At 55.1% G+C, this 27,743-nt stretch overlaps 1 protein-coding gene across 1 annotated transcript; it reads right to left on the bottom strand.

Moving 5' to 3' along the window:
- Nucleotides 1–565: 565 nt before the first annotated feature.
- Nucleotides 566–27,743, bottom strand: LOC148595896 (maestro heat-like repeat-containing protein family member 7). The gene is given in 19 exon segments (XM_088539822.1): nucleotides 566–579; nucleotides 1,595–1,712; nucleotides 5,682–5,715; nucleotides 5,892–5,977; nucleotides 6,728–6,984; nucleotides 8,082–8,250; nucleotides 22,789–22,913; nucleotides 23,216–23,272; nucleotides 23,493–23,520; nucleotides 23,522–23,599; nucleotides 23,703–23,795; nucleotides 24,100–24,255; nucleotides 24,882–25,058; nucleotides 25,434–25,571; nucleotides 25,960–26,077; nucleotides 26,532–26,669; nucleotides 26,757–26,944; nucleotides 27,269–27,416; nucleotides 27,595–27,743. Coding segments are annotated over 18 exon segments (2,109 nt in total). The 5' UTR covers nucleotides 27,404–27,416; nucleotides 27,595–27,743.

Here is a 27,743-nt window from a genome sequence, read left to right as displayed (position 1 = left end):
CTCCTCAGGCCCCTGTGTCCAAACAAGGTCCCCTTGCAGCACATCAGCCTGTGGCTGAGCCTGATGGGGGGTGATCCCGGCTCTGGGATTCACCTTTGGGGAGCAGTTGGAAAAGGTGCAGGCAAACCCTGGAGGGGCCCCTCTGCGCTCAGCTTTTCAGGACTTGCAGGTCCCAAAGCTGCAGTCTGTGCTGAGCTGTGGAAGAGAAGTCTCATCCTAGGCCAGCATGACTTGTTCATTATGAAAAGAGGATGCAGCAGCACTGACAACTCTCACTATGAGACCCCTCCTGCTTCTGTCCTTCCCCAGCTCCTCCACCCTGGTCCCATTTGCACTCTCCAGCAGAGCCCTTGGCATTTGCTTGGGGCTGGAAAGAGGCACTTAGTGTCCGGGTGCAACGCAGATCCATCCTATGTTTTGAGATTTCTCAGGGTGCTCTGTCCAACCCAGTGCCTCTGGGCTTGGGAGTCTGACCATTGTAGGACCTCTGCTACTCAGCAGTCCCAGGCTTTTCCTGGAGCTGGCACATACGTACCCTTTTGGTTCAGTCCCCTGTTGCTGGGCCTCAGTTTTCACCTCCTGCATTATGCCGGACAAGGAATACGTGACGGAAAAACCCCCATCTTCCAGGTAACATTCAAATACTTTCTGAAGAACAGGTGGTTCTTCAGGCAGCTTCTCAACTGTTGTCTGGATCTGCAAGATAATTCCCAAAGGATTACTGCTCTGCTTCCAAGTCCACTCAGCTTCTCTCAGCATGCAGAAGTAACAGATGCATTAAAAAAGTAGAAGACAAGTGGTGTCTTTGAAAACAAGCCGCTGGCAAAGAGAGTGAGGGCTCAAAGGAACACCTTGGAGGGATCTTGTACAGCTACTGCCCATCGGCTGATTCCTTTAGCGTAATTCAGACTGGCACAAGAAGTGCCTCATGCATCAGGAGCACCTACCTCTTCTGCCTCCTGAGGGCCTTCATTGTCCGGCCTCGCAGCTGGTGGTCGAGTGGCAATGGTTCTTCTCCCACCTCGTGCTGCCACCCGAGTGCAGGCCCTGGGGATACGCGGGAGCACACTGCAAATACACAACATGAGGAGTTGCATGAGCACAGGAGGAGCTGGAAAACCAGCCCTTGCTCACACACTGGGCATCAGCTTCTGCAGCAGAAGGTCGATCTACAGCAGAAGCTCGAGATTTGCCTGGATGAGGCGGAATTAATGGAGAGAGCAATCCCCCAGCACCAAAACACCTGTGAGTCCATCACATGCCCAGAGGAAAGCTCCAGGTGCCCACTTTGAGGCTTCCTCTCCATGCCGCATGGATAGCATCAGGGTCATTTACAAGCACACCTTCCAAGACACACTGTTAGCCTCTGTCCTGCCAAGTGCTTTAGCCACTGCTAAGGCAAAGAAAGAGCGCCTCAGTGTTTAATCCTGCCTCACTACAGACTCTCTGGCCTCTGGGTAGAGCTCCCATGGTGGGGCAAGACCAATACACACCTCTCCTCCTTCAGAGGCCTTGCAAGAACACAGAATTTTCCTCAGCCTCACTACATTGCCTTAGACCCCCCAGCCCATATCCATTGACCCAAACCACTCACCTGACAGGACGCTGCTTCTCCTCCACTTTCGCCTCCTTTCCTTCTCCTGCATTTTGAGGCACTGTTTGGAGGGGTGGCTGGGGCTGCCGTAAGACGCGGCACAGGGCAGGAAGCTTTTCTGCAAGCAGGAGACAGGAAAACACATCAGAGCAGAATCACAGTCTCCACTGGGACAGGAGCGACGTGCAGATCTGCTCTGGTCTGGAACGGAATTGCAAGACGTCAATGGGAGACCTTTAAAGCCAGGTCTCCTAGGCTGTCTGTGACCTGTCCTTCACATTGGCTGCTGTCCAATTCTTTGCTTTTTCTCTCCGCAACATCATTTCCTGACATGGGGCTTTGCTTCTGCTCTATCATGTCCCCGCTATGAAAAGGAGACTTTTCAGAGCTCGCAGTGATGTGTTAGTGTCTCAAGAGAGCCTCTTTGGGGCAATAACTTCTTCGCAAGAGGGAAATGCATGTTGGGATCCCTCTACAGGTCTCACAGGCCTGCGTTGCCTCTGGGTACACAATGAAACCAAAGGCAGCGCTTAGGAATGTGCAGCAGAAACTCACAAGGAAAGGGCAGAGCTGCTTGTTTTGGAAATCCATGGAAGGACTGGCACTCACTACCGCCCTCCTGACCATTCTGAGCAGGTTACCTTGGTTCCATGAGATAGGTCAGGAGAGAGCGCACTCTTCCCATTACCACTGTGCTCCAGGCAGAAGGAATGATTTCCAGAAATTATCCTGAACTCTGTCTATCTCTCTCTCCCGACCTCCTCAAATGGAAGAGCAGTTTGACTGCTGGTACACTGGTGCATGGAGTCCAGTGAGAAAACTTAACTCAGAGGGACCAACTGCATGCGGAATTGCTGGTCTGGCCTGAGCTCTTTGTGCCCTCACTGATTTGCCCCCCCGATTTGCCATCAGGGATGAGAAGCAGCACATCATAGGTGTCAAGGCATCTGCCATATCGCACTGGAGCCTTGGCTCCAACACCTGACACCAAGCAGGAGAGAAGGATAAGGTACAACTCCCAACCAGAATTCAACTGCTCCATTACCTTTCTCAACAGGCTTTCCCCTTCCCTCTTGCAAAGCAGGCTTTGCTTCATCCACGGTGAGAACTCTCACCCTTCGATGGCGAAGAATTGGACCTCTCCCAGGGGGAGGTCTCCCAGGTGGAGGTCTCACTGGTGGGTGGTTGTTGGAAGCCTCCAGCCCCAGCCTACAAGCAGCAAAAGGACAGTGTTCTGATGGAAGGACTCCACATTTCCTTTGCAGCACATGCTAACTATGGGGACCAGGACACACATTACAGCCACTCTAAGGGCCATCCTTTCCCAGAGAAGAATATACAGAATAGGACCGATCCTGCAGGACTGTCTTAGGAAGTGGAGTGACACAGCACAGAACTCCAGCATGGAAGTTTCCTCCCTAGGCTGCTCCACGGCTGCCACTCCCCAACCTAGGACAAAACTTTTCCAAAGCTTTCCCAGCCATATGACCCAGGCTGCCTCTGGAGATCGGCTCCCAGCTGCTCTCCACGCTGCTGTCCAGGCAGGACAGACTGGCCTCCTTTCCTTTCCTCCCGCTTGCCACCACCATTTCAAATCCTAGTCTTGGCCTGCACATCCCTACAGCAGAGCCTGAACAAAGCCAGAAAAGCCTGCAGTTCACTGGTTTCCGACCACTGAAAGGAGTTACTCCCAAATCACTTCCAGAGTGCCTTCACAAGCCCTGGCAATGCAAACACATGCTGAGAGGATGTGCACATGGTCAACCAGCAAGCAAACATACTCACTTTGGAAAGTGCATGTCAGAGCCAGCTCTCTGAGTGCCTGGCAGCACTGAGTCTTTCTTCGCTGACAGCTGAAAAGGAGAGGGACACGTGAGATGCTGCCAAGAAAACGGTCTTGTTGCTCACAGGCAGCCAAGGCTTACACCCTTCATACAAGCCACTGCCTTTCAGAAGCTCTGGAACAGTCTTTGCTGCTCTGCACAGCAGCTCCTCCTTTTCACAGAAGAGGAGCTGCAGGGGAACACAGGAGAATGGGTAGTAACACTGCAGGGCTTTCGGCAAGGGCAAGGATCAAGAGCCTCCATGGGCAGGAGAGCAATTCTTTCCTAAGGGACAAGCCTCTGCAGGAGAGCACAGCTGAAGGCATCCCCCAAAACGTATGGAATGGACAAAGCACTCCTGCTAGGGAGGAAGGGACAGCAGGTCTGTTACATCATTCCTTACACTCTCCTCTGACTGCACTCTTGACACTGCCTGCACCACTGTCCCCTTCAGTGAATCCCAGCAAGACTGAACCTCCTTTTTCTGTTCTGTTCAGTCATTTAAACGATCACAGAGATGAATGGAAAATCTCTGTCTTCGGCACAGGAAGAAGCAGTAGTGATATTTCCACCAGAATCAGGCCCCGAGAGATACTTTAGATGCTTAGATGGAGAATGTGGCAGCAACAGACGCATTGCAAAAGTACAGCACAAGGGGTGTCTTTGAAGGCAAGCTCATGGCAGAGGCAGTGAGAGCTCAAAGGAACACATTGGAGGGCTCTTGTACAGCCGCTACCCACTGTCTGATGCTTTTGCATGATTCAGGCTGTCACAAGAATCATCTCATACATCAGGAGCACCTACCACTTCTGCCTCCTGAGGTCCTTCCTTCCCTGGCCCTGCAGTTGGTGGTCGGGGTTCAGCTGCTGGTCTCTTTCCCCCTTGCGATGCCACCCGTGCGCAGGGCCTCGGGATATGTGGGAGCACACTGCAAATACACAACACGAGGATTTGCATGAGCACAGGTGAGCTTCATCTCCAGAGCTTTCTCACATGCTGGGCACCTGCTTCTGCAGCAGGAGGCAGCTCTGCAAGAGAGGCTCCAGGCTTGCCTGGATGTAGTAGAATTAATGGAGAGAGCAATCCTCCAGCACCAAAACACCCAGGGGTGCACCATATGCCCAGAGGAAAGCTCCAGGTGCCCACTTTGAGGCTTCCTCTCCATGCAGCATGGAGAGCAGCAGGGTCATTTACAAGGACACGCTCCCATATACACCATTAGCCTCTCTCCTGACGAGTGCTTTAGCCACTGCTAAGGCAAAGGAAGAGCTTCTCTGTGTTTAATCCTGCCTCACTACAGACTCATTGGCCTCTGGGAAGAGCTCCCATGGTGGGGCAAGCCCAACACACACCTCTCCTCCTTCAGAGGCCTTGCAAGAACACAGATTTTACCTCGACATCACAAAAGGGTCTTAGGCGTCAGCGCTATGGACACTCCCTCACTTCCATTGACCCCAGACACTCACCATCCAGGATGCTTCGTCCCCTCATCTTTCTCCTCCTTTCCTTCTCCCACATTCCCAGGAGCTGCTTTGAGGGGTGCTTGGGGCTCTCGTAAGAGGCAGCACACGGCAGGAAGCTTTTCTGTAAGCAGGAGGAAAAAAAAAAAAAACAACACTTCAGAACTGAACCACAGTCACCACTGGGACAGGAGTGACATGCAGATCTGATCCCTGCTTGCTCTAAAAATCCAATGAAGTCTTGGCACTCATCACCACCCTCCTGACCATCCTGAGCAGGTTACTTTGGTTCCATGAGATAGGTCAGGAGAGAGGGCACTCTTCCCATTACAATTCTGCTTCAGGCAAAATGGATGATTCCCAATAATTGTCCTCAACTCTGCCTCTCTCCTTGCTGATAACCTCAAATGCAAGAGCAGTTTGACTGCTGGTACACTGGTGCATGGAGTCCAGTGGGAAAGCTTAACTCAGAGGGACCAGCTGCATGCAGGAGTGCTGGGCTGCCCTGAGCTCTTCCTCCCTCCAGAGTCATTTGACATTTCCCATCAGGGCTGAGAGGCAGCACATCTAGTGCCTCATGGCATCTCATACATCCCATTGGAACTTTGGCTCCAACACCCAAAAACAAGGAGGAGAAGGCACAACCCTGCGCCAAGTTTCAACTGCTCCTTTACCTTTCTCAACAGTCTTTCCCCTTTCCTCTTGCAAAGCAGGCTTTGCTTCCTCCATGATGAGAGCTCTCACCCTCCGATGTTTCAGGACGGGACCTCTCCCAGTGGGAGGTCTCCCAGGCGGAGGTCTCACCAGTGGCTGGCTGGGAAAAGTCTCCAGCTCCTGCCTGCAAACAGCAAAAGGACAGTGTTCTGAAGCAAGGACTCCACATTTCCTTTGCAGCACATGCGAACTATGGGGGCACACACACACACCAGAGCCATTCTCAAGACCATCCTTTTCCAGAGTAGAATACGCAGAATAGGCCCAATCCTGCAGGACTCTCTGCAGACCATCACTCACTTTGGAAAGACCATCACTGATCCTGAATGGGTCAGTGAAACAGCTCTTGTATTCTCCGAGATGACTGTACCCTTCATCTTCGGCATCTGCAAAGGAGAGGGGCGCATGTGAGATGCTGCCAAGAAAATGGTCTTGTTGCTCACGAGGGCAGCCAATGTGCTTCCACTGGTGACAGCAGACCCTACATGCAGCAGAATCGTAGCTGAGGGCCCTGGAGTGCAAAATAAATAAACAAGCAAGCAAGCAAACAAACAAAACACAAAGAAAGGGCAGAAGAAAGCTCACTGGCCTAGAGAATGGCCTGATAGGGCCCCAAGGTCTAGGGCAGAAAAAAAAAGACAAAATGAGGAGCTGGTCTGAGCTACAGGCTGCTTGCAGTGCCTGTCAGCCCTGCCAGCTGCTCTGGCCCTAACACCTCTGAAGAGGATGTGCTCAGGCAACCTCAGGAATGCTGGCAGCTCATCCACAAGCTGCAGTTGCCTGGTGTCACAGCAGAAGGATAGAGAATTACAGCAAACCACTCCTTCCAACAGCACCAAGGGCAGTCAAAGGTACCATGAGCCCCTACCACACAGGAGGGATGAAAAACACTGACAACTTCTATCCTCAGAGAGAGAGAGGGCTGAGATCACCAGAGAGCTGGCAGAGGTGTCTGATACCCCCAGAAGTGCAAGGAAGGGCAGGAGGGGTCACTGTGCAGGAACCTGCCATTCCTCTAGTTCTGGAGTGACCCCATGACCTGACACACTGTGGCAGCCCAGGAGAAATCCATTCACTTGGGCTTGGTTAGGGATGCAAAAAAGCAAGAGGTGGCACTGCAGAAATGCAGAACTTACCCCAAGAAGAGCTGTTATCACCTTGTCTGACTCATTCATCCTTTCAAGAAGGCTTCGGTAAAACTTCATTCTCAAAGCCTTGTCTTCAATGACTAGGACGCCAATGTCCCTCAGAACAAGGGCAACATTAGTCCCATCCTGAAGACAACAGGAGAGCTGCTTCATGGTCTCTCGTATGCAACTCAGCACTACGTTGGGAGGAAAGCTGGTGTAATACGCTATGCGATCGTACTGCAGGCGCACACATCCGGTACGACCTAGGCAGCAACAAAAGAGCAAGAGTAACACAGTCACCAATGGAGCTCTATAGCAGGCAGAAAAAAAAAAAAAAAAGGAGAGAGACAGAGAGTTTCTGCAGCTGGAAGTTCTTCCAGCAAGACGGTACTACAGAGCTGTCATCTTTAACCCTCTGGAAATCCATAAAGGAGGATGATGACTCCCTCCTGTGGGAGAAATTCCTAGTAATCCACAGCCTCATGGGCCAAGAATTCAGCAATGCTTCCTTCCTGCACAAACTAAAGAAAGGCTTCTGGCTAACTCGCATGACCGTGAGGCAGGACGGCAGCACAAGGAGAGGAAAAAGGGGAGCCAGTGCCCAGGAGAAGGCACTGATGAATCTTCATTCATGTTCCCTAGTAAAGAGTATTAAGTAATCGTCATTTTTATTTCACTCCTTCTGGCCACCCCCAGGCCCTCAGAATTGCTGAATACACAGCCCTGCTTTGGGTGCCCAAGGCCCATCCCCAAGGAATGCCAGACTGATCTTATAGCACTATAGCCCCAACAAGGTAGAGTCACTGGAAAGGAAAGGCCCACTGGAAACCTGCTGCCCACGGCCATCACCCCAGTCACACTGCAGCTGCACTGCTGCCAGCACTGCCCAGCAATCACCGCACAGCCGGCCTCGGAGGGGTTTTCCTGCACACTAGTGTTCCCATCACTGTTTCACTCTGCCAGAGAACACTACGAGTGTCTTCAATCCACTTTGAAGTAGAAACAGCGTGGAAGAGCCAGCAACAGTGCTGACCTTCGCCCTTGCAAGGCCTGCTGAGGCAGCAATAAGGAACAGGAGTTTTAACTACATTGGATTAGAAGCAGCAGCTCCAAAACACTTCATTGGAGACAGCTGTAAAAGCAAGTCCAAGAGGGAGAGCGAGAGGGCCTTTCAGTTCTGCATTATAATGTCATAACAATACAAATTAAAATAAACAAATAAATAAATAAATAAGACCTGAAGCTCTTCTTAACACCCAATGAAGGAATTACAGATTTCTAACAGCCCCTACAGAACAGTAGTTACCCACATCCTGATGATGTTACAAGGCAAAGCAAAAGTTTCAACCTGTCTGCTTACCAGCATCATCATCCTCCTCTTGCTCGAGACCATGACGCTCTGCAAGCTCCTCAGCAATGCAAAACACAGGTCTGTAGGCTGTCACACGAGCAGTCTTGCCACGTTTTCCAGTGACAGAGACTTTTTCTCTAACAACCCTGAAGACCCCAAGTGGACAGATTTTCACGTCCTGCAAACACAACAGAAGAGTAGAATTCTAACAGGTGAGGGGAACAAAGAGACTCAGGTCTTGTCAGAGCATGTCCATGGTGTGATGGGCCCTGCTCACTCCTCGTGTGCAAGGAACACGATGGAGCCTTCTGGAAAGCCTTGGAGATGTCCTTTGGAAGAACATTCCAGAAGGTCTCCTCTCCATCCTCCTCCCACTCTCAAAAGTATAGGTAAAGCCTCCAACCACTCCCCAGAACAAAACTGGACTGGAGATTTGATGTCTCTCTTTAGGGAGACGTTATCCATGGCGCTGTTGCTGTTTAGAGCATCGTTCTCCACCAAATTTTCTTTTGGTTTTGATGGGGGGCAGAATGATAGCATCCAATGGCACAGAGATGCCAGGACTTATAAAACCATCAGGGCTGGAGGGGAGGGACAGCAGGGCAGACCCACCGTGTTCTGCACCAGTTTCTCCACGACATATTCAGCAGCACCGTCCCAGATGAGCGCAGCCGCTGGAAAAGCAAGGGAAAATGCTGCCTGTCAGGCTCCAGGTTGGGCAGCTCACAGCCATCCAGCACACACCTCACCAAGGAGATGTCAGGAGCAGGCACCAACAAACAGCACCCCCTCCCCAAAATGACCCCCCTGCTGCGAGGGGCCGCAGCGCTGAGGTGGGCACTGCCTTCAGGCTGGAACCTGTGCCCTGAGCCCGGCAGCGCTCGGCACCTGGCACAGGCGTGAGGACGCAGCGATGCTGCCGGGACAGCCACGCTGTGTCCAGCTCACAGCCTGCACTGCCAGCCTGGAGGCCCGGGCAGCGCGGAGGGAAGGAGCAGAGGCAGCGCCCGGGGTGCCGCACAGAGATCCCTGCGGAGCTGCGGAGCAGCGCAAGGATTCTTCTGCAGCGCATGCGGGGCCGGCAGCCTCTGCAGAGCCCAGCAGAAGCTGCGGGAGCCCTCGGCCTTCCTCACCCAGCTCTCCTTGCCTGGCACAAGCAGCTCTCACAGGGTGAGCCTCTCCCTAGGGATGGTGGTGGTGGATTTTCACCCAGTGAGGGGATGGAGATGTGGCCGTGGCTGTCTGGGAACTCAGGGCATTCCTGAGGGCCTCCTCTGCATGGCGAGTTTCCCCTACGGCATCCCTGAACACACACGGCCACCGGAGCTGCTCCAGCTCCTTCCCCCACCAGGAGCTCGGGTGGATGATCCCCACTGAGAGGCCAGCAGGGACCCTTAGGGCAGGGACGTCTGCTCAGGGGCCCCGGGACAGCAGGGGCAGCGTCAGGGCTGGACCCAGGAGTCCTGGCGGTCACACTGGCACCACAGCTAGAGGGGACCATCAGCCGGGGCTCTGCCTGCTGCCCCCAGCCCCTCCAATCCCTCTGGCCCAGGGTTTCCACAGCCAAGTTCACAGTTCATCATCTCTGTGACAGCTCCTGGAAAAGATCTCCTGAAGGCCTCACCTTCCGGGGGTACTTTTGGCACCGCCTTGCCACGTTGTGTCCCGTGGCCACCCTTCCTGAGCGCCATCCTTCTCCTCCTCGCTCAGGGTCACCCTGCAGAGGGAGGTGATGAGGACAGAGCTCCTCTCCTCTTCCTCCGCACACGTCGCACAGCACTAGGCTGCCCACGCTGCCCCTCGCCGGCTCCCGCTCGGAACCAGCAGCTCTTTGGAGCAGAGCAGAGCCAAGAGCAGCCCCAGCGCCTGCGCTCTCCCAGCTCCGCCGCGACGTGTGGGGAGAGGCCGGGCCGCGCGGGACAGGGCAGCTGTGGCTGTGACACGGGACGTCCCCTGTGACCGCAGCCCGTGTCACAGAGGGGACCGGGCCGCCGGGGCAGGGAGCGCTGCCCACTGAGACCACCAAAACCTCCAGCAGCTCCTTGCAGCCACCCAAATGTTCTCCTGGGTGCTCCAACCAGCGGGTCCTTCCCCTGCCAGCTCCTGCAGAGCTGCAGGCCCCAGATCACTGAGCACTGGAGCCTCATAGGGAGCATTTGCAAGAGCTTGGCAGTGGATCAGGTTTTTAAAAAGATCTGCAAGACCCACCTGTAAGAAACAAGAGACACTCAAAAGTGCTCTGCAGATCTCTGCTTTGAACACACTCAGATCTAAGGTGGGGATGCCTAAAATGGCAAGAAAATGAAAGAGGGGAAAGCAGCTCATACCCACATGTAAATAACCTACTGCTGAAGCAGGACTCAAGAACATGGTTTTCAAAACTTCCCAGCTGTGCACTTCCCCACTAAATAGATGGCAAGGGTCAAAGTATTAGATCAGCTAAGGCAAAGAGGAAGTCTTGTGAAAACATCAACTTCAGGAACAGGATCCTCTTACCTTTAAAAAATAATAATTTTCCTCTCTGAAGCTCTAAAACTCAGTTGGTACCATCACTATGTGACTATCTGAGCAGGAAAAAAATGAGGGCAGTGCTGATTTTAAAAATGTCAGGATCCCCATACATCCCTCTGCCAAGAGGCCAGGCAGAAGTCCTGGAGGCTGGCCCAGAGGAGCCACTGGCCATAGAGATAAGGAGAAGGTTTCCCAGATGGTCATTCCTCCTCATGACCATAGAGACCCACCATGACTCCTCACAGACTGTTCCTACACCGTGACGATCACTGAGCGGGTATTTCTAGAGTTCAATCACAGGGGAGAAATTCATTTGCTGTAAAGAGTTCACACTTGTAGAATTTCCTCCAGAAATGCCATACACACACACAGTTAATAAAAACTGGTAAGGAGTGCTTTCCCTTCCTCTGCATTTGCCTTCTATCCCCATAGCAATCAAAAAAAATCAAAAAAAAAAAAAGATGAGATAAAGGGAAAAGGAGAGGAGATTATTCTCCTTGTCAAGAGCATATGTCAGTCAAGATATGGATGCGGGCTATATAATTTTATTGATGGGCAAGAAGAAAAAAATACTGATAGTAGAACTATCACTCTAGTTCTAGTGATATTATTTGAGATTTGATATAATTCCCATTCGTGAAGAACTCCTTCAGCAAAGAACAAATCTGTAGAAACATACAGCTGTCCAACAAGAAGTACATTTTTTTTGCTTTCACAGGAATGCATCCTAGAATCATCAAACAGGATTGTCACAGACAAAGCAGGGTTTCTAACAGTGAACATGCTTGTCTCATTGTCTTTATCACAGCAGTGAAACTGACAAGTGCTTTATGGATTTGAATCTGATGAATCTGAATCCATTTTCATGTCTGACCTTAATTTCTGTGCTTAGAATCTTCTGTTATTTGGGGTGAGGAGGTGTTTGGAGAGTTCCTCAACGACCCTTGGAGAAGAACCCTGAAATTTTCAGCTAAATTTCCTGAGACCCTATATGAAAACTGCCTTGAGTCAGCATGCACTGACTCCCCTGCTGATTCTCATCATGCTTACCATTCTCCTATTCATGCTGACTCTCCTGCCCCACTGATTCTCATCATGCTTCCCATTCTCCTCCTGTGCTGATTCTCATAAGGCTTCCCATTCTCCTTCTCATGCTGTTTCTCCTTCCCCCACTGACTCTCATCATGCTTCCCGTTCTCCTCCCATGCTGACTCTCATCACGCTTTCCATTCTCCTCCCCACTTATTCTCTTTATTCTCATCAATTCTGCTCACATGCTGATTCTCATCATACTTCCAAGTCTTCTCCTCATGCTGGTTCTCATCATGCTTCCCATTCTCCTTCTCATGCTGATTCTCCTCCCTTGATGATTCTCATCATGCTTCCCATTCTCCCCTCTGTCACCCTCACTGTTAAGAAACTTTTCCTTAAATTCCTGTGGAACATTTGATGCTTCAATTTCTGGCCCTTTCCTCCAGTTCTGGCGGCGGCCACTACTGAGAAGAGGCCAGCAACATCCTCCTCACTGCCTCTCTTGAGGTACTTATATACACTGATCAGGTTTCCTCCCAGGCTTCTCTGCTCCAGGCTGAACAGGCCCAGCTCTCTCAGTCTTTCCTCACAGGGCAGATGTTCCAGGTCCCTGATCATCCCTGCAGCCCTGGCTGGACTCTCTCCAGCAGCTCCGCATCCCTCTTGTCCTGTGGAGCCCAGAACTGCACACAATACTCCAGATGTGGCCACACCAGGGCTGAGGGGCAGGATCACCTCCCTTGACCTGCTGGAGACACTCTTCTTCATGCACCCCCAAAATCCCATTGGCCTTGTTGTCCAAGAGGGCACACTTCTGCCTCATGGTCAACTTTTCATCCACTATGACACCCAGGTCTTTCTGGGCCCCATTTCGAGTGAGGCTGCCAGGGGCATGTCAAGGGAAGTGTGAAGCTGTGCCAAGACTCATGCTTCACTCACTTTGTGGTTCGGGTGAGAAGCAGGGTTCGTGGTGTGGAGGTGTTTTCCTGACGTTTTCCTGGGGTTTGGGTTAGGAGTAGGAGGAAGTATAGATCCCCACTTAGAGTGTGCCTGCAAAGGGCATGCCAAGGAAAATGCAGGGCTGTGCAAGCACTGACACTAGGGCCACTTTCTGGTTCTTGTCCCGATTGAGATATGTGGTACGAGGTCTAATCATGATCTGATGTTAGGGTTGGGGTTAGGAGAGGGAAGAAGGGTAGAATCCCATTCAAAGTGAGGCTGCAAAGGGCATACCCAGCTAACAGGCTTGGCATAGTGGCACATTTCCTGTGGTATGACCTATACACCCACACTCCAGCAAGGGCACAACACTTCCTCCTCACTTAAGCCTAATTCTAACAGAATCCCTAATGTTAACACTAACCCTAACCTTCAATGCTAAACCTAGCAACAGCTCTATACAAGTTCTCATAGTACTCACCCCATTTCTCTAAAGAAGGAGAAAGCAGCCCTGTGAGCAGCATTGGCACATCATTACACTTCCTGTGGCATTCCCTTTACAGGCATTGCCCTACTCTATCCATAAGTATACCAATGGGTCAGGAAGAGCCCTCCCAGTGCCCCCCTGCCTTCCCTTTCTCGATTGAACAAGAAGGTTTCCCATGAATCATTCTTGGCATAGTCCCACATTTCCTTTTGCATACCCTTTGCAGTTGCACTCCAAGGCTCTATACTTCCTCCCTCTCCTAACACTAACCCTAACGCTAGCATCAGATCTCGGGTAGAAACCTCTGTTTCTCACACCAGAAACAGAAAGTGGCCTAAGGGATCAGTACTGTGCTCTAACCATACCTTAGTATTAGGTCAGGTTGAGGTCTCCTACCACCCGCCACCCCATTTCTGGCCCTAAGGACAAAATAGTTCAGGCATCTGTCTGGGCACAGCCCTGCATTTCTTTACATAGCCCTGCATTCTTTGCATGCCATTTGGAGCCGCACTCCACATGGGGCTCTAAGCTTCTTCCCTCTCCCCACTCTAAGCTTAGCACTACACACCCGTACAAACCACTACATACCATTGCTCTTCAGAACACACTCATGCACACACATAGAAAGAGGTACATACTCGTACACACGAGCACACACAAGGGCACATTTGAGCTCATCACTACACACCACTAGCCACTAGCACACAGTCGTGTGTACTTGTGTACACAACTACACACTCACACATACCAGTACACGCCAATGAACACCACTACTTACAATAAAACACCAGAACACAGCAGGGCACATCACTACACACCGGCGAACACAATCACACACCAGTGCACACCAGCATACAGCAGTACTGAGAAGTACTCACCTTTCAACACTAGCCCAAACCATCATACACCAGTACATGCTAGCAAACACCTGAATATGCTAGGACGCTCTGGACACACATACTGGCATGCCAAGAAACAAAGGCATCTATGAACAGATTCGGGCACAACTGTATGTACTCACGCAAAAAACTACACACCTGTACACAACCATATGCACCGCTACATACCACTATGTACCGCTGCACACCAGAAAACACCATTACACTGCAGGCCACACCAGTGCACACAATCACAACTGTGCAAACCAGGACTGACAAGTACACTCCATTGTACCCTACTGTGCACTATCACACCGCTGAAGAAACCCAGACACCCTTGTGCACTCCAGCATGCACCCTGGTACACCAGAACAGACCAGTACAAGTGCAAACAACACTACATACACATACAAAACACTATATACCGTTACACAGCAGAACATACTCGGGCATAAACCTACCCACCAGTGTATACCATTGCAGGAAAGAACACACCAGCCTGCACACATGCACAGCACAACACACGTGCACACCCCAGTACACACCATGGCACACCATAGCATGCAAGTGCCCCTCCACACACACGCGTCGTCATCAGCACACATAACTGCACAATAGATCCAAACAGTAGGCACTTCTACACAAACACACACACTACTTCGACTCAATGAACACAAGTATACCCATTAAAAGGGAACACCACTCTCTAACCCTAACAGTAGCTCTAGACAAGGCCTCATAGCACCCACCACAATCCAGGCCTGACCCAGAAAGCCACACAAAGATGAATCTTGGCAGAGCCCCGCATTTACCTTGCATGCCCTTGGCACCCTCACTCCAAGCGAGGTTCTATGCTTCCTCCATCCCCTGACCTTAAGGTCAACACAACATACCCGTTCAAACCACTATATACCATTGCTCTCCAGAACACACTCCAGGCCATGAAGTGCAAGTGATGTCACAATACATTGGAGTAGCCGTGAGACCATCACTGGCCTTTCAGGGCCTCAAGAACAAGGGACCTCACCATCCCAAACTTCAACAGCTTGTCTTATCAGTGGCTTATCATGCACTAAGGCACAAGTGATATCAAAACTACCAAAAACAGCCATGAACCTACTATTGGCCTCTCTACCTCTCAGGCGTAAGTGACCCTCCAGTCACCATTATCAACCCCATGTCCACCATAATTCTTTAATGCACTGAGGTAAAAGCAATATCGCAACCACAAGGATACCTAGGGGACTTGCAGTGTCAGAGGAGACTCTCAGGAAGAAGTCGCCTCACAGTGAGCAACACCATCACCTGCCTATCAGCAACTCAAACACAAGTCATATCACAACCAACAAGACCAGCCATGAGTCTAGCACTGCCTTATCAGACACTGAGGCCTAAGTGAGGGCACAACCCCCAAGAGCAGCCATGAACCTAGTACTGCCCTATCAGCCTCTCAGGCACAAGTGATGTCACAATAAACTATATGAATCCATGTCCATCACCTTGCCTAACACACAAAGAGGCAAAAGTGATGTCACAACCAACAAAAGCAGCTGAGAGACTTGTATGGACCTAGCAGCCTCTCAGGCACAAGTCACCTCACAAACTCCAATACCATCACCTGTCCAACATGTGCCTATCAGCCACTGAGGCACAAGTGATGTCACAACCACAAAGACTAACCATAAGCCTAGCAAGGCCATATAAGGTACCGAGGAACAAGAAGTATAACGACCCCCAGGAGCAACCATGAGCCTTGTATTGACCTATAAGGGCCTCAGGCGAAAGTGACCTCACCACTGCAAACAGCAAGAGCCTGTCCAGCAGTGGCCATCATGCTCTGAGGCACAAGTGATGTCACAACCACCAAGAGCAGCCAGGAGTCTACTACTAGCCTAGCAGCCTCTCAGGCACAAGTGACCTCAGAATCAGTAACACCATCACCTGGCCACCCAGGTGCAGTCAAAAATTCAGCCACAAGTGATATCACAACCAACAACAGCAAGCATGAGTCTAACATGCCCTATCAGGCACTGAGGCACAAGTGATGTTGCAATACCTTGGAGTTGCTGTGAGACCATCACTGGCCTTTCAGGGCCTCAAGAACAAGGGCCCTCACCATCCCAAACATCAACAGCATGTCCAGCAGTGGCTTATAATGCACCGAGACACAAATGATGTCACAACCACAAACAAAACCTATATGTCTATTTTGGTCATATCAACCTCTCAGGCAGAAATGACCTCACAATCGCCATCAGCATCTCCAGTGCAGCTTTGGCCTATCAATCACGGAGACACAAGTGATGTCACAACTGTGACAACTCTAACCAACTATGAGCCTAGCACTACACTATAAGTCATTGAGACACAAGGGATGTCCCAATTCCAATCAGCAACCATGAACCTAGCACTGGTCTATCATATCTCAGGTACAAGTGATATCCCCAGGTGGACACCATCAGGGTGTCCACCATTGGCCTATTACGCACTGAGGCACAAGAGAGATCACAACCTCCCTGACCAGCCATGAGCCTAGCACTGCCCCATCAGGCACTGAGGAACAAGTGATGACACAAACCTCCAGGAGTCTGCATGAAGGCCTGTAGCACTCAAGTGGCCCAGTGAACACAGAGGCCCCGAGGGGATGCCCAAAGTCCCATAGGACTCCCTGGCCCCATGCACACACTGTTCCCATGGGGCCACATGAAGGCTCATAGGACTCGCCCAGCCCCATGCACGTGGAGGACTCGGGGTGGGCCACACAAAGGCCCAAAGGATGACCGGGCCCCATGTGCACAGAGGCCCCAGGAGGCCGCTCGAAGATTTGCAGGACACCCCTGGTCCATGCACACGGAGGTCCTGGGGGCGGGGGGCGAACAAAGGAATGTAGGGACCCTCCACCCCATGCACACAGAGTCCCCGAAGAGCTGCCCAAAGGCCTGTAGGGCCCCCCCGGCCTTGTGTTCACAGAGGCCCCTGAGGTCCGCACAAATGCCCAAGGGGGCCGCATTGGAGCCTCCAGCCCCATGCACATAGAGGCCCCGGGCGGGGGGACGCACGAAGGAGTGTAGGGCCCCCAGCCCCTTTCGCACGGAGGCCTTGGGGGGCAGCACGAAGGCCCATAGTCCCCACCAGGCCCCATTCACACAAAATCTGTGGAGCGCCACACAAAGGGCACCTCCCCGGCCCTGTGTGCATGGAAAACCTAGGTGGTCACCCAAAGGCCTGTTGGTCCCCCCCGTCCTTTGTGCATGGAGGCCTTGGAGGGGGCCACATGAAGACTCCTATGGCCCCCCCAGTCCAATGCACATGGAGGACCCAGGAGGCTGCACGAAGGCACATAGGGCCCCCATGCACCGTGGGCACAGAGGCCCACGTGAAGTCTCGTAGGGCTCCCACACACCATGTGCACAGAGGCCCCAGTGGGCCACACGAAGGCCCAGGCCTGTGGGGCTCCCCATCCCCGTGCACACTGAGGTCCCAGGAGGTCGCACAAAGACCCACAGTGCCCTCCCTGCCCTGTGCTCACAGAGGCCTGGGGAGAGGCACAAAGACCCCTAGGGTCCACCTGGCCCTGTGTGCACGGAGGCCTCATGAAAGCCCGTAGCACCCTCCCGACCTCGTGCACACGGAGGCCCTGGGGGGCCACCTGTAGGGCACTCCCCAGCCTGGTGTTCACAGAAGCCCGGGTTCCGCACGAAGGCCCCACAGGGCTGCATTAAAGTCCATATGGTGTGGAAAATCTCACTGTCAAGAACTGAATGTCTGTAGAGAAATGCTGTGCTGAGAATCTGCACTGTGCTGAGGATCTGCACCACCTGCGCCTTGCTGATAATGTACTGGGGAGTGTTAGCGAATTGTCCTTGGCCGGCTGGGAATGGGGAGCTATCTGGGAATGAGTAGCGAGCCGTTTCGGGTAAACAACTTTGCAGAGCTGAGAAGAGCCTATGCGGCCGGGACCTAGCAACCCCCCTAGCAACCAATCATAGCTAGTCCAGAAATCCCTCAGATGCTTGTAGGAATAAATATACGCGCACTTCAGCTAATAAACGGAGCAAGATCTAAACTCATATTGAGTCCACGTCTTGTAATCCGGCTTGGCTCCCAACATCTGACGCCTGAACCGGGACCTGGCACAATGGTGCGGGTATTCGTCGGACCTGGCACAACGGTGTGGGAACGGTCAGCTGGGCACAGAATAAAGGCCTTGCTGGCAAGGGCCCTTGTGCCCCAGTCGCGAGGCAGACGAGCTGCAGCTTCTGTGCAAGCAGCCTGCGAGGGGCAAGGGCTTCCCAGCGCCTTTCCTGCCGCCAGGGGCACTGCGCACGCCTGGGCTCTGCAGGCATCGTGCACGCAGGCAAGGGGGCTCCCAGCACTTGCCCTCACAGCCACGGGGCTGAGCTCGCTGCCCAGCCCTCTGCTCGTGCCTCCCTGCAGGGAACACTGCTCTGCTTCACACTTCCCCTCCAGCATTCCCAGGGCAGCAGACAAATGCCTGCCGCCAATTCCCTGCGCCACCAGCCCTGCGGCTGCTTGGGAGCCACCCAGAGCCCTCCGCGCACCTCTGGCGCCAGCCCCTTCCCAGCAGTTGCGCTCTGCCTCGCAGGGGCACTGCGGCATGCCAGCAAGCAAGCTTGGCCAGCAGCAAGGAGCTCCTCTGGGCTATAGCACTTTGGTGGCAGATGTTCCGCTGTTTGCTTTTGGAGGGATTTCCTCTGTGCAAGGGAAACACCTGACGGCACCAGGGAGATCTCCTGCTTCGTTACCCCTTGGCATTCCCGTCTTACCCTAAGGCTGCGAATTCACCTCTTTTAGCAAATGACCATTGTAGCCCAGTGCTGGCCAGAGCTGCCAGGTCCCTGCTGCGGCTGAGGGCACATTTGTGCCTGCTCTGCCCTCTGCAGCCCTAGGAAGCCGTGGCAGGGCCAGCAGTGCAGGAGCCGCACCAAGGCTGCTCTCATCCACAGCACACGGCCCCTGCAACGTGCGCGGCAGGACAAGAGAAGGAGCCCAGCAGCTCCAGGTGCTCCCAGGCCATCACCAACTCACAAGGGCTCTGCTGAGGACATGCACACCTGGCCCCGGGGCACAACTGCCCTTCGCGCTCATTGCGCTACCAAGGAACACGTCTCAGCCGTGGAAAACAAAACTTCCTCCAGTCCATGGGGCTGTAAGGGCAGGAGGGGAGCAGGGAAGAAAGAGCAAGGCGTTCAAGGCTGCTTGCAGGGCTGGAAGCAGAGCCCCAAGTGCAGCCCGGCCTCTGGGCAGGCAGCCGCCAGCAGCACCATGGGGCTGCGTGAGGAGCCCTCCTTAGCACCCAGCAAGCCCAAGGCCACGCACTGCTCTCTGCCACCAGGCTCAGCAGTGCCAGGGGGAGTCCAGCACATGCAGACCCTTCCTCCCGGTGCCCCCCTGGCCCCTGCCGCTCTCCTCCTCCCCCCACGGAGCAGTGGAACATCCCAGAGGGGCAGTTATCGCCACGGGAACACGGATGCTTCCCAGGGCTCCGTGGACCAGTAGCCCCAGCGCTGGCCACGCAGCAGCAAGGCCAGGTGAGCAGCAGGGCCGCGCAGCACCAGGGCCACCCGTGGTGCCCACAAGATGCAGGGGAGCTGCGGGGCTCCAGGGCAGCCTGCGCGATGCCTCCCAGGGGAGTTCCCAAAGCCGCCGCGCGCCCCTTGGCGCTCGCACCGCTGCCCTTGCCCTTTTCTCTGCTCCGCTTGGCCCTGGGCTCCCCCCTGCCTGGCTGCCAAAGGGGCTACCGGGGGGAAGGAGGCTCCTGCGGGCAGGCCCGGCACTGCCTGCTGCGGGCCCCACCGCTCCCGCGCACGGAGACGCGCGGAGACTCCTTGCGCAGAGAGCCCTGCTCTCGGGGCTGCGAATGCCAACGGCTCCTTGGCCCTTGCAGGCCACGGGCCCCTTCACCCTGGCTGCTGCTGTAGGGATTAAATAGTTAATGTAGAGTGTACTAATGGGGATTAAATAGTTAATGTAGAATGTACTAATAAGCTAGTCAATACTTAGTCTCAAAATGCAAGGACTCTTGATAAATGGCAAGTCAGGAGGTTCCGCATGGAGGGGTTGCCTGTCCAGATGTCCTAGTTAGCAATAAAATATAGATAACATTAACATGAAAGTAGAACAGAGAAACGGGAGGGGGGAACATTTTTGGGGTGAAAACGGTATAAAAGAGGGACGACCGAAGTAGTCGGGGTCCGTGGTGTGACCCTTGCGTGGGAAAGCCCGGACCCCAGCTAGCTGGTAATACTTATTATCTTTCTCCTATTATAAAAAGCACAAAATATCGATGGTGTTTGCCTCTTTCTCTGTCGATTCGAAAACCGGACCTAACACTGCCAGCAAGCGCTGGGCCCGGAGACGCCGTCATGAACCTGGTATGGAAATGTTTCTTTCTCAATTTTTAGAGTAGTGGTTTTTGTTGCTTATGTTCTTGTTATCGTTAAGGAGATTGTTCTGATTTGTATTCTTGTTGTTCTTTTTCGTCTTCTTTGTATACTTTTGGTTTCAATCTCCATTCCTGTGTCGTAGCTTAAGTGTCGTGTGTTCTTTCCCAGTCAGCTCAGGCCCAAAAATCATCCCCACGGCCGGTGGGGATTATTATTATTATTTTATTTCTTCTTCATTATTTTTATTTTTATATTTATTTTTATAATTATTATTCTTCCTCTTTTTATGCTTTTTATTATTTTCCTTCTTCTTTTTCTGTCCGCCCCAAATCCGCCCCGGTCCCCCTGTCCCCTCCACCCTGCCCGTGTTTCTAGGGCGACAATAAAGGCCGTTGCGCGACCCCCTCCGGGGTGTCCGTGGCGACCGCGGGGCGGGGCCACCGCCTCCCGGTGCCTCGCGGTTCCGCCCCCGGCGTGGAGGGGAGGGGCGCAAAGCGCATGCGCGCACGCCCCCCCACCCCGGGAGGACTCACTCCCTCCCCCGCCCCGCCCGCGGCTACCGAGAGGACGCTTGCACAGTGGGGAGGAGCCGCAATCCCCGCCCCCGCGCACGCGCAGAGCCCTTCCGCCATGAGGCGCCCCCGGCGCAGCCGCGAGCCGAGAAGCGGCGGCGAAAAACGGCCGAAAAACAGCCAAAAGCACGAGGATAAGGAAAGGGGACGAGGCCCCGCCAGCGGACGAGGACCCCCGGCGCGGCATTTTGATGGAAAAGAACCATCCCAACCTAGTAAAGTTGTGGTGGTGGCAGGCGGTTCCCCAGCCTATACTGGTGTCTGGGGTTATTTCTCCCCAGGTGCAGGACCTTGCACTTGGCCTTGTTGAATTGCATGGGGTTTTTCACCACCCAGTTGTCCAGTCTGTCCAGGACCCTCTGGATGGCAGTGCAGCCCCCTGGGGTATCAGCTACTCCTCCCAGTTTGGTATCATCAGCAAACTTGCTGCGGGAGCACTCTGTGCCTTCATCCAGGTCATTGATGAATAAATTGAACAGGGCTGGACCAAGGACTGACCCCTGGGGGACACCGCTAGCTACAGGCCTCCAACTAGACTCGGCACCGCTGATCACCACCCTCTGAGCTCTGCCATCCAGCCAGTTCCTAATCCACCTCCCTGTGCACTCATCTATCCCACACTTCTGGAGCTTGCCCAGGAGGATGTTGTGAGAGATGGTGTCAAAAACCTTGGTGAAGTCGAGATAGACGACATCCACCGCTCTCCCGTCACCTACCCGGGGCCTGGGACTCTAAAGGGCTGCCCTTGGTACACTCGGAAGCAAAGAAGGCATTCAGCAACTCTGCTTTTTCTGTGTTACTCATAAGCAGGCGCTGATGAGGCCACACCTTGAATACTGTGTTCAGCTTTGAGCAACAGCGCTCACACACACCAGAACACACTGAGGAACAGCACTTACACCAGAGGGGTCGTTAAATTCTAAAAAAAACCCCAAAAAACAACAACAACAAAAAAAACTCATTAAGAAGCAAAGAAACAAACAAACAGGCCTCAACAGAGCGTCTTGGCTCCAGGCAAGCCCTGTGACCTTCCTTGTGCAGTGGGTGGCAGAAGAGAGAATTAATTTTCCCAGCAGTGTCTGACAAGACCTCTTTTCTCCTCACCAGCATTGAGATGGAGGTCAGATGGTGAAAGGTCCCCTTGTGCCCCAGGGGGTAGTGGGACATTTAAGGGAGGGTCGAGCCTCCCTGCAGGACCTTCCTGCTCTGCCCTGCCCCTGTTCCTCCCCTGAGGGCCAAGTGCTCCGCACAAAACCTGTGTGGCTCCAGGGACAGCACCGGGTAGGTGCTGGGGATAGAAATAGAGGTGCCTGCCATTGCCCACCCTGCCCTTCCCCAGGAGAAGACGCAAACCCTGAGGACAGCAGGTGCTTGCTCTGGCCCTGGGCTGACTGGAGAGGGCAGGGGAGTCTACAGCTTTTCTCCCTCTTTCCCTTGTGTTTTTGGATCTAGCAGAGCAAGTGGTGCTCTACAGCAAACGCAGAGGGTGCCAGTCTGCTCTGCACTGTCTGGGGTTACTGGAGGAAGAGGGCACTCGGCCGCACACAGGAAAATGCTGGTTCCTGCAGGGAAGGAGTTTCCCCTCCCACCCTTCTGTCCTCCAAAAAGAAGAAAAGAAAAAGAAAACAACAAAATAAACCCAGCACTCAATCTGGAGGAAGAGGAAGGGCTTTACTGCTGAAGAAGGCTCTACAAAGGGCTGAAGTGGTGGCACAATCAGGGAACAGGAGGCACTTGAGTTGTGGAGCTGTCCTTTTGCTGCAGGAGATGCCAGCAGGGATGCAGAGCACTTGCAGGCCTTGGGTGTGCAGCACTGTGGCGTTGGCACTTTGGGGCCAGCTCTGCCCAGCAGAGTCACCTCCTGGCAGGAGGGTGACACCTCTCCCACACTCGCCAGAGCCAGCGACCGAGCGCTCCGAAGCAGGACCTTTGCCTTGGTGTTGTCAGGAGCAGGATGGTCTGTGCTGCCAGGCTGCGCACTGCGGGTTCAGCGTCATTTTGCAGAGGCTGGAGGGCTGAGGTAGAAAGGAACAGAGCAGATAAGAGACTCCCGTATTTGCAGAGAACCCAGGAATCCCCCCAGAACAGGGCTGGTCCCACCCAGTTCTTCCCACAGTGAGGAGGGAGCACGAGGGATCAGGGATCTGCTGCAGGTTGCTGGTCAGGAATGCCCCAGGTGACCCCCAAAGCCCCTTCCTGGCCCAACACAGCAGACAGGGCCTTGGTCGCCTGTGGCAGGGCAGGGAATTGGGGCTCCCTTCCAGACTCCTCCTTCCCCCCTGGCAGGGCCAGCTGGCGCTGCGCTGCTCGCACTCACCCTTGCAGATCTCCTGCACCTTCTCCTCCTTCTGCCTCCCTTGCTGCCCGATGAGCCCTAGGCAAACACCGCCCGTCACCCCCCGTAGTCCCCGGCACGGCCCTGGCAGCGCAGCTCCCGCTGGCCTTGGCAGCCTGGCCACGTGTCCTCCTCCCCCTGGGCAAGGCTGGCCCCAGCATGGCCCCAGCGTGGAGGATGCAGGCAGGCAGCGAGGGCCTCGAGAGCCTCCTCGCAGCCCCTCCGTGTGCCCAGGGGTGGCCCTGGCCTCGTGGCTCACCAAGGAACCTCACGGCGGCCTCCCGCCCGCACGCACGCCTCCGTGTCCTGCAGGTAGCGCAGGCTGTGCTCAAGGTAGTGCTCCGCTCTGCTTTTGTCCTTGCGCACCTGGAGACAGCACAAGGCCATTACTTGGCGAGGAGCCCTCCTGGGGAGCCAGCTCTGCCCCCTCTCCCCAGACTGGGCCCAGGGACTCAGGCCTTGTGCTCACCAGGTGCTCCCCGATCTTCCAGGTCTCCCCACTTCTGGCCAGTTCCTTGAGCTTCTCCCACTGCAGCAGGTGAGCAGCACCGGCGAGGGCTTCCTTGAGAGGCCTGCAGAGCCGCAGAGAGTGCGAGATGCCACCACGGCCAGGACAAGACACCCTGTATCCCCCTCATGTGGGCAGGCCTCGAAGTCTTTCCCAGGCCGTAACAGGAACATGCTGCTTGGGACCAGCTCTGCCCCTCACTGAAGGCAGGGGCAGCTCCTGCCCGTTCCTGGGGACACGGGACATCGGCCCTCACGCTGACATGTCTTCCAGGGCACACTTGTCCGCAGCCCGTGCCTTAGTGCTCAGGCCCGCCCAAGCGATGTCAGCACTGCTTCCCCAAGGGCCTTCCCCGTACCTGGGCCACGCTCTGGATCTGCTCGCTCATGTGGAGGAAGAGCGGGACCAGGCTCCTGTGCACCAGCTCTTTCATGCCCTCTTTCCTGATGCCGGTCGTGGCGGCCAGCAGGTCTTTGAACAGGAGGACAGAGAGCTCTTGAACTGTGCTGTCCTCCTGCAGAGAGGGAGGAGAGGAGGGGAGGCCTCAGCAGGGATCCCAGGAACTGGTCATGACAGGAGGCTTTGCCTTTGTGAGACCTCCTTCTCTCCAGGTGCGACTTTCCCCAGCCCTCCATAGGGACGAGCTGGGGACAACCTCTGCGGATGCAGCCTGGAGAGGGAGGGTCGTCGGCAGCAGGGGGACAAGGCTCCCTGGGCTCTGGCTCCCTCTCCCTCTGCCAGGAATTTCTAGGGCTCCATCAGGGCCCCCGTGCAGAAGAGGCCCACAGGGAGGGACAGCCCTGGGGCACAGCCTCTGCCTTGCTCTCCAGCCTGCTCCTGCCTCGTAGCTCATCTCTGCCCAGGCCAGGACAAGCAGCGCAGGGAGTCAAGCAGGAGACAGAGCAGCTGAGGCAGAAGCGGGGCCAGGGATCTAGTCCACAGCCCAGGACTCCAAGGGCAGCACAGGGAATGGGCTGACGAGCAGAGGGCAGAAGACCTGACAGGCAGCAGGGCCTTTGGTGGGAGCTGCAAATCCACCTGCCCATGGGCACACGTGCAGAGGGACACACAGCACTCATAGCCACGCGAACAGAGCCCCACACCCGCCAGGAGAGTCTCCAGCTCTCCCCCCAGCCTTACATCCTCAAAGTGTGGGAGAAGCTTCTCTGCCAGCCATGGGACAAAGGGATAGCAGATCTTCTGATCCAGGTGGCTGAAGAAGTTTTGCAGCAACACCAGGCTCTCCACGCGCACATCACTTCGATGGTCCTGCAGGCACTCCACGATGTCTTTAGTCAGGCCCCACATTTTCCTCCTCTGTGTGGAAGACACAAGTGCCTCATGTGAAGCCAGGGCAGGCCCACAAGGGCTCTGGGCGCTGATTCCCCATGAGGGCTGCAGGGCAGGGCAGCCCTGTCCAAGGGCCCCTGGGCATGCCAGGGCCTCTCCATGGGGGAAGGCTGCTGCCTCCAGGCCAGGAGCCCTTCCCGAGGGCACCAGAGCCGTTGTCCTTGTGCAGCACAGCCAAGGAGCTGCCATGAAAGACTCGGGGCAGAGGAAGGGCAGTGGACACTGGGGAGCAGCTCCCATCCCTCCTCAGTGGCAGCAAAGGCCAAGGGCCTGGGGGAGCCAGCGCCTCCCGGGAAGCCCCAGGCTGCCAGCGTGGCTTCTCCCGGCTGCTGCCCTACTCACCATCTCCGGTCTCTTGCACAGCCTCCGGAGGCCCTGGAACGCCAGGCTGCGCATCTCCAGGCTCAGAGCCTGCGCGTAGCTCAACAGGAGCGTCAAAACGTCCCCGTCCATCTTGGCCGCCTCATAGCGCTCCAGCAGCTGAAAGGCAGCGCACAGTGAGAGCCTGGCAGAGCTCGCAGGACTACCTGCAGTGGGCAGCCCTGCATCCCAGCTCTCCTTCTGGTCAAGGGCGCCTGGCCCTCACAAAGATCAGTGGAAAGGAGTCAAGGCCAGGGTCATTGACCAACATTACCCAAAGAGCTGTTGATCCATGTTAAGGAGCTATTAAGGAGCCGTTGACGAACATTACCCAAAAAGCCAGGGACCAACATAACCCAGGGAGCCATTGACCAATATTACCCAAAGAGCCGTTGACCAACGTTATGCAAAGAGCCATTGACCAACATTACACCCCGGCATGTGCCCAGTGTGAGGAGAGAGCTTTTAGAGTCCCCTCCGGACAGGCACCGTTCGCCATGAGGCCCACCTCAACATGGAAAGCCATGGTGGGCAGGTGATGGAGCTGGTCCTCTGGGCTCTTCAGCAGCCTGAGCAGCTGTCTGGAGATGCAGTTGCACAGGGGTCTGCACGTGCCCCTCATCACTCTGGCAGGAGGAAGAAGGTGCTGTTGGTCCTCAGCCGAGCAGGCAAACCTGCTCTGAAATGGCTCAGCCCCCTCAGCTATTTCCCAGTGCAGGTCAAGGCAGGCATGGGCAGTGCTCGGCACAGCGTGACCGCAGCCAGCGTGTCCCCAGGGTTCTCTGTGATGGGAGCCCAGGCCCCAGGGGAGGGCACTCCAGGGCTTTGGGAGGGGAGCCCTCTTTCAAGGCATCCGCTCCCAGCACTCCCAACACCAACTGCTCCCCCAGCAGCTCTCAACGCTGCAATGGGGCAGGGAGCTCCCATGGCCATTTTGCTGTGTTACTCCCTGCCACAAGCACTGTGGTTGCAGTCCCTTTCTTGGAGAGCTGGAGTTCCCCTCCCTCCCAAGGAAGGACATTTGTGACCCCGAAACCGAGGCCGAGGTGCTGGGGGAGAGCAGGGCGTAAAGGGCTGTACCTGGCCAGCACAACGAGTCCCCTCTGAGATGACTCTGCCTGCAGCAAGAGCTCCCAGCCGCCGCTTTGCTCGACAGCCTGTGCCACGTCCCGATAGCCACCACAGCAGAGGAGACCTTGCATGGCCTCCACGGTGCACCTGCATGCGAGCAAAGCCCAGGTCACAGCGGCAGCCTGGCCCTGCCTCCGGGCCCAAGGCACAGATAGGGCGAGCGGGATGGAGCACCTGACGTGGCTGCTGGCATGGGACTCATCCCGCTGGCTTTCGCGCTGCAGGGGATGGGTTTCCTGGCAGGTGAACTCGGCTGCGGAGAACAGCTGAAGGAGCAGCGCCAGGAAGAGCGGGCAGAATTCCGCCTCCACTGCCTGCGGGCAGACGGGCTCCTGCACAATGGCACGCAGGGCTCTCATTGCCTGTGGAAAACAAGCAGAGACACCTCAGCGCTGAGCAGGCCCTGTCGCAGTGCCGCAGACCCAGGGGAGAGGCTCAGCACAGCCTTGGGCCTCAGGAAATGGGACTGGGGGACAGGGTAGGACGGTGATCTCCTGAACATGGCCAGCCTGGGTGTTGGTGCTCAGAGAGGCCCAAGCAGCTCTTTTCAGCGCTTTGTGCTGGTGCGTGGAGGGCTGGCACTGGGCATGTTGCATCCATGGGCCCGGGGAGGTCCCTGCAGAGCAGAGGGCCCAGGGGGGCAGCTGGCAGCCTGGGGCAGAGTGAGGCCTCATCCCACAACTCACAGCCAGGGGAAGGCTGCCGGCGTTTTCCGCCTCCCAGCCGGACAGCTCCTGCAGGGGCCACTTCTCCATCCAGCTCAGCAGGTTTTCCAACACGTCTGCCGCAACGCGGGGCTCCTCCATGAGCACCTTCCACATGGTGCTGGCAGCGCTGCAGACCCGGAGGGCTGGGTCAGGGCCCTCCTCGGGCACGGCTGCAGCCTGGGTAGGCCCTGCAGGCGCTGCCCCCAGCCACCGCTCCATGCTGGCAGCCCCCAAGGTCCTGGCTCTGCACCTTTGGGCCCTTCTGCCCATGTGCCATGAGCTCTGGAGGCTGACGAGCCCTGTACCTGTTGCAGAGTGGGGAGCAGCACAGCAGGCTCACGGTCACCTTGTCAGGGTAGGAGCGGGCCAGCAGGCAAAGGGTCCTGTTCAAGGTGACCCGCGCCGACGACTCCCTGACGTCCTTGGTGTTCTGGTGCAGGCACCATACAACCCG

The sequence above is a fragment of the Tinamus guttatus genome, unplaced genomic scaffold (assembly GCF_059628265.1).
Source record: "Tinamus guttatus ecotype Peru unplaced genomic scaffold, ASM5962826v1 Tinamus_guttatus_pri_ptg000049l, whole genome shotgun sequence".
In the NCBI taxonomy this organism is placed as follows: domain Eukaryota; kingdom Metazoa; phylum Chordata; class Aves; order Tinamiformes; family Tinamidae; genus Tinamus; species Tinamus guttatus.
Note: the sequence above shows the minus strand (reverse complement) of the source record. Positions and strands in the feature narration are given on the sequence as shown.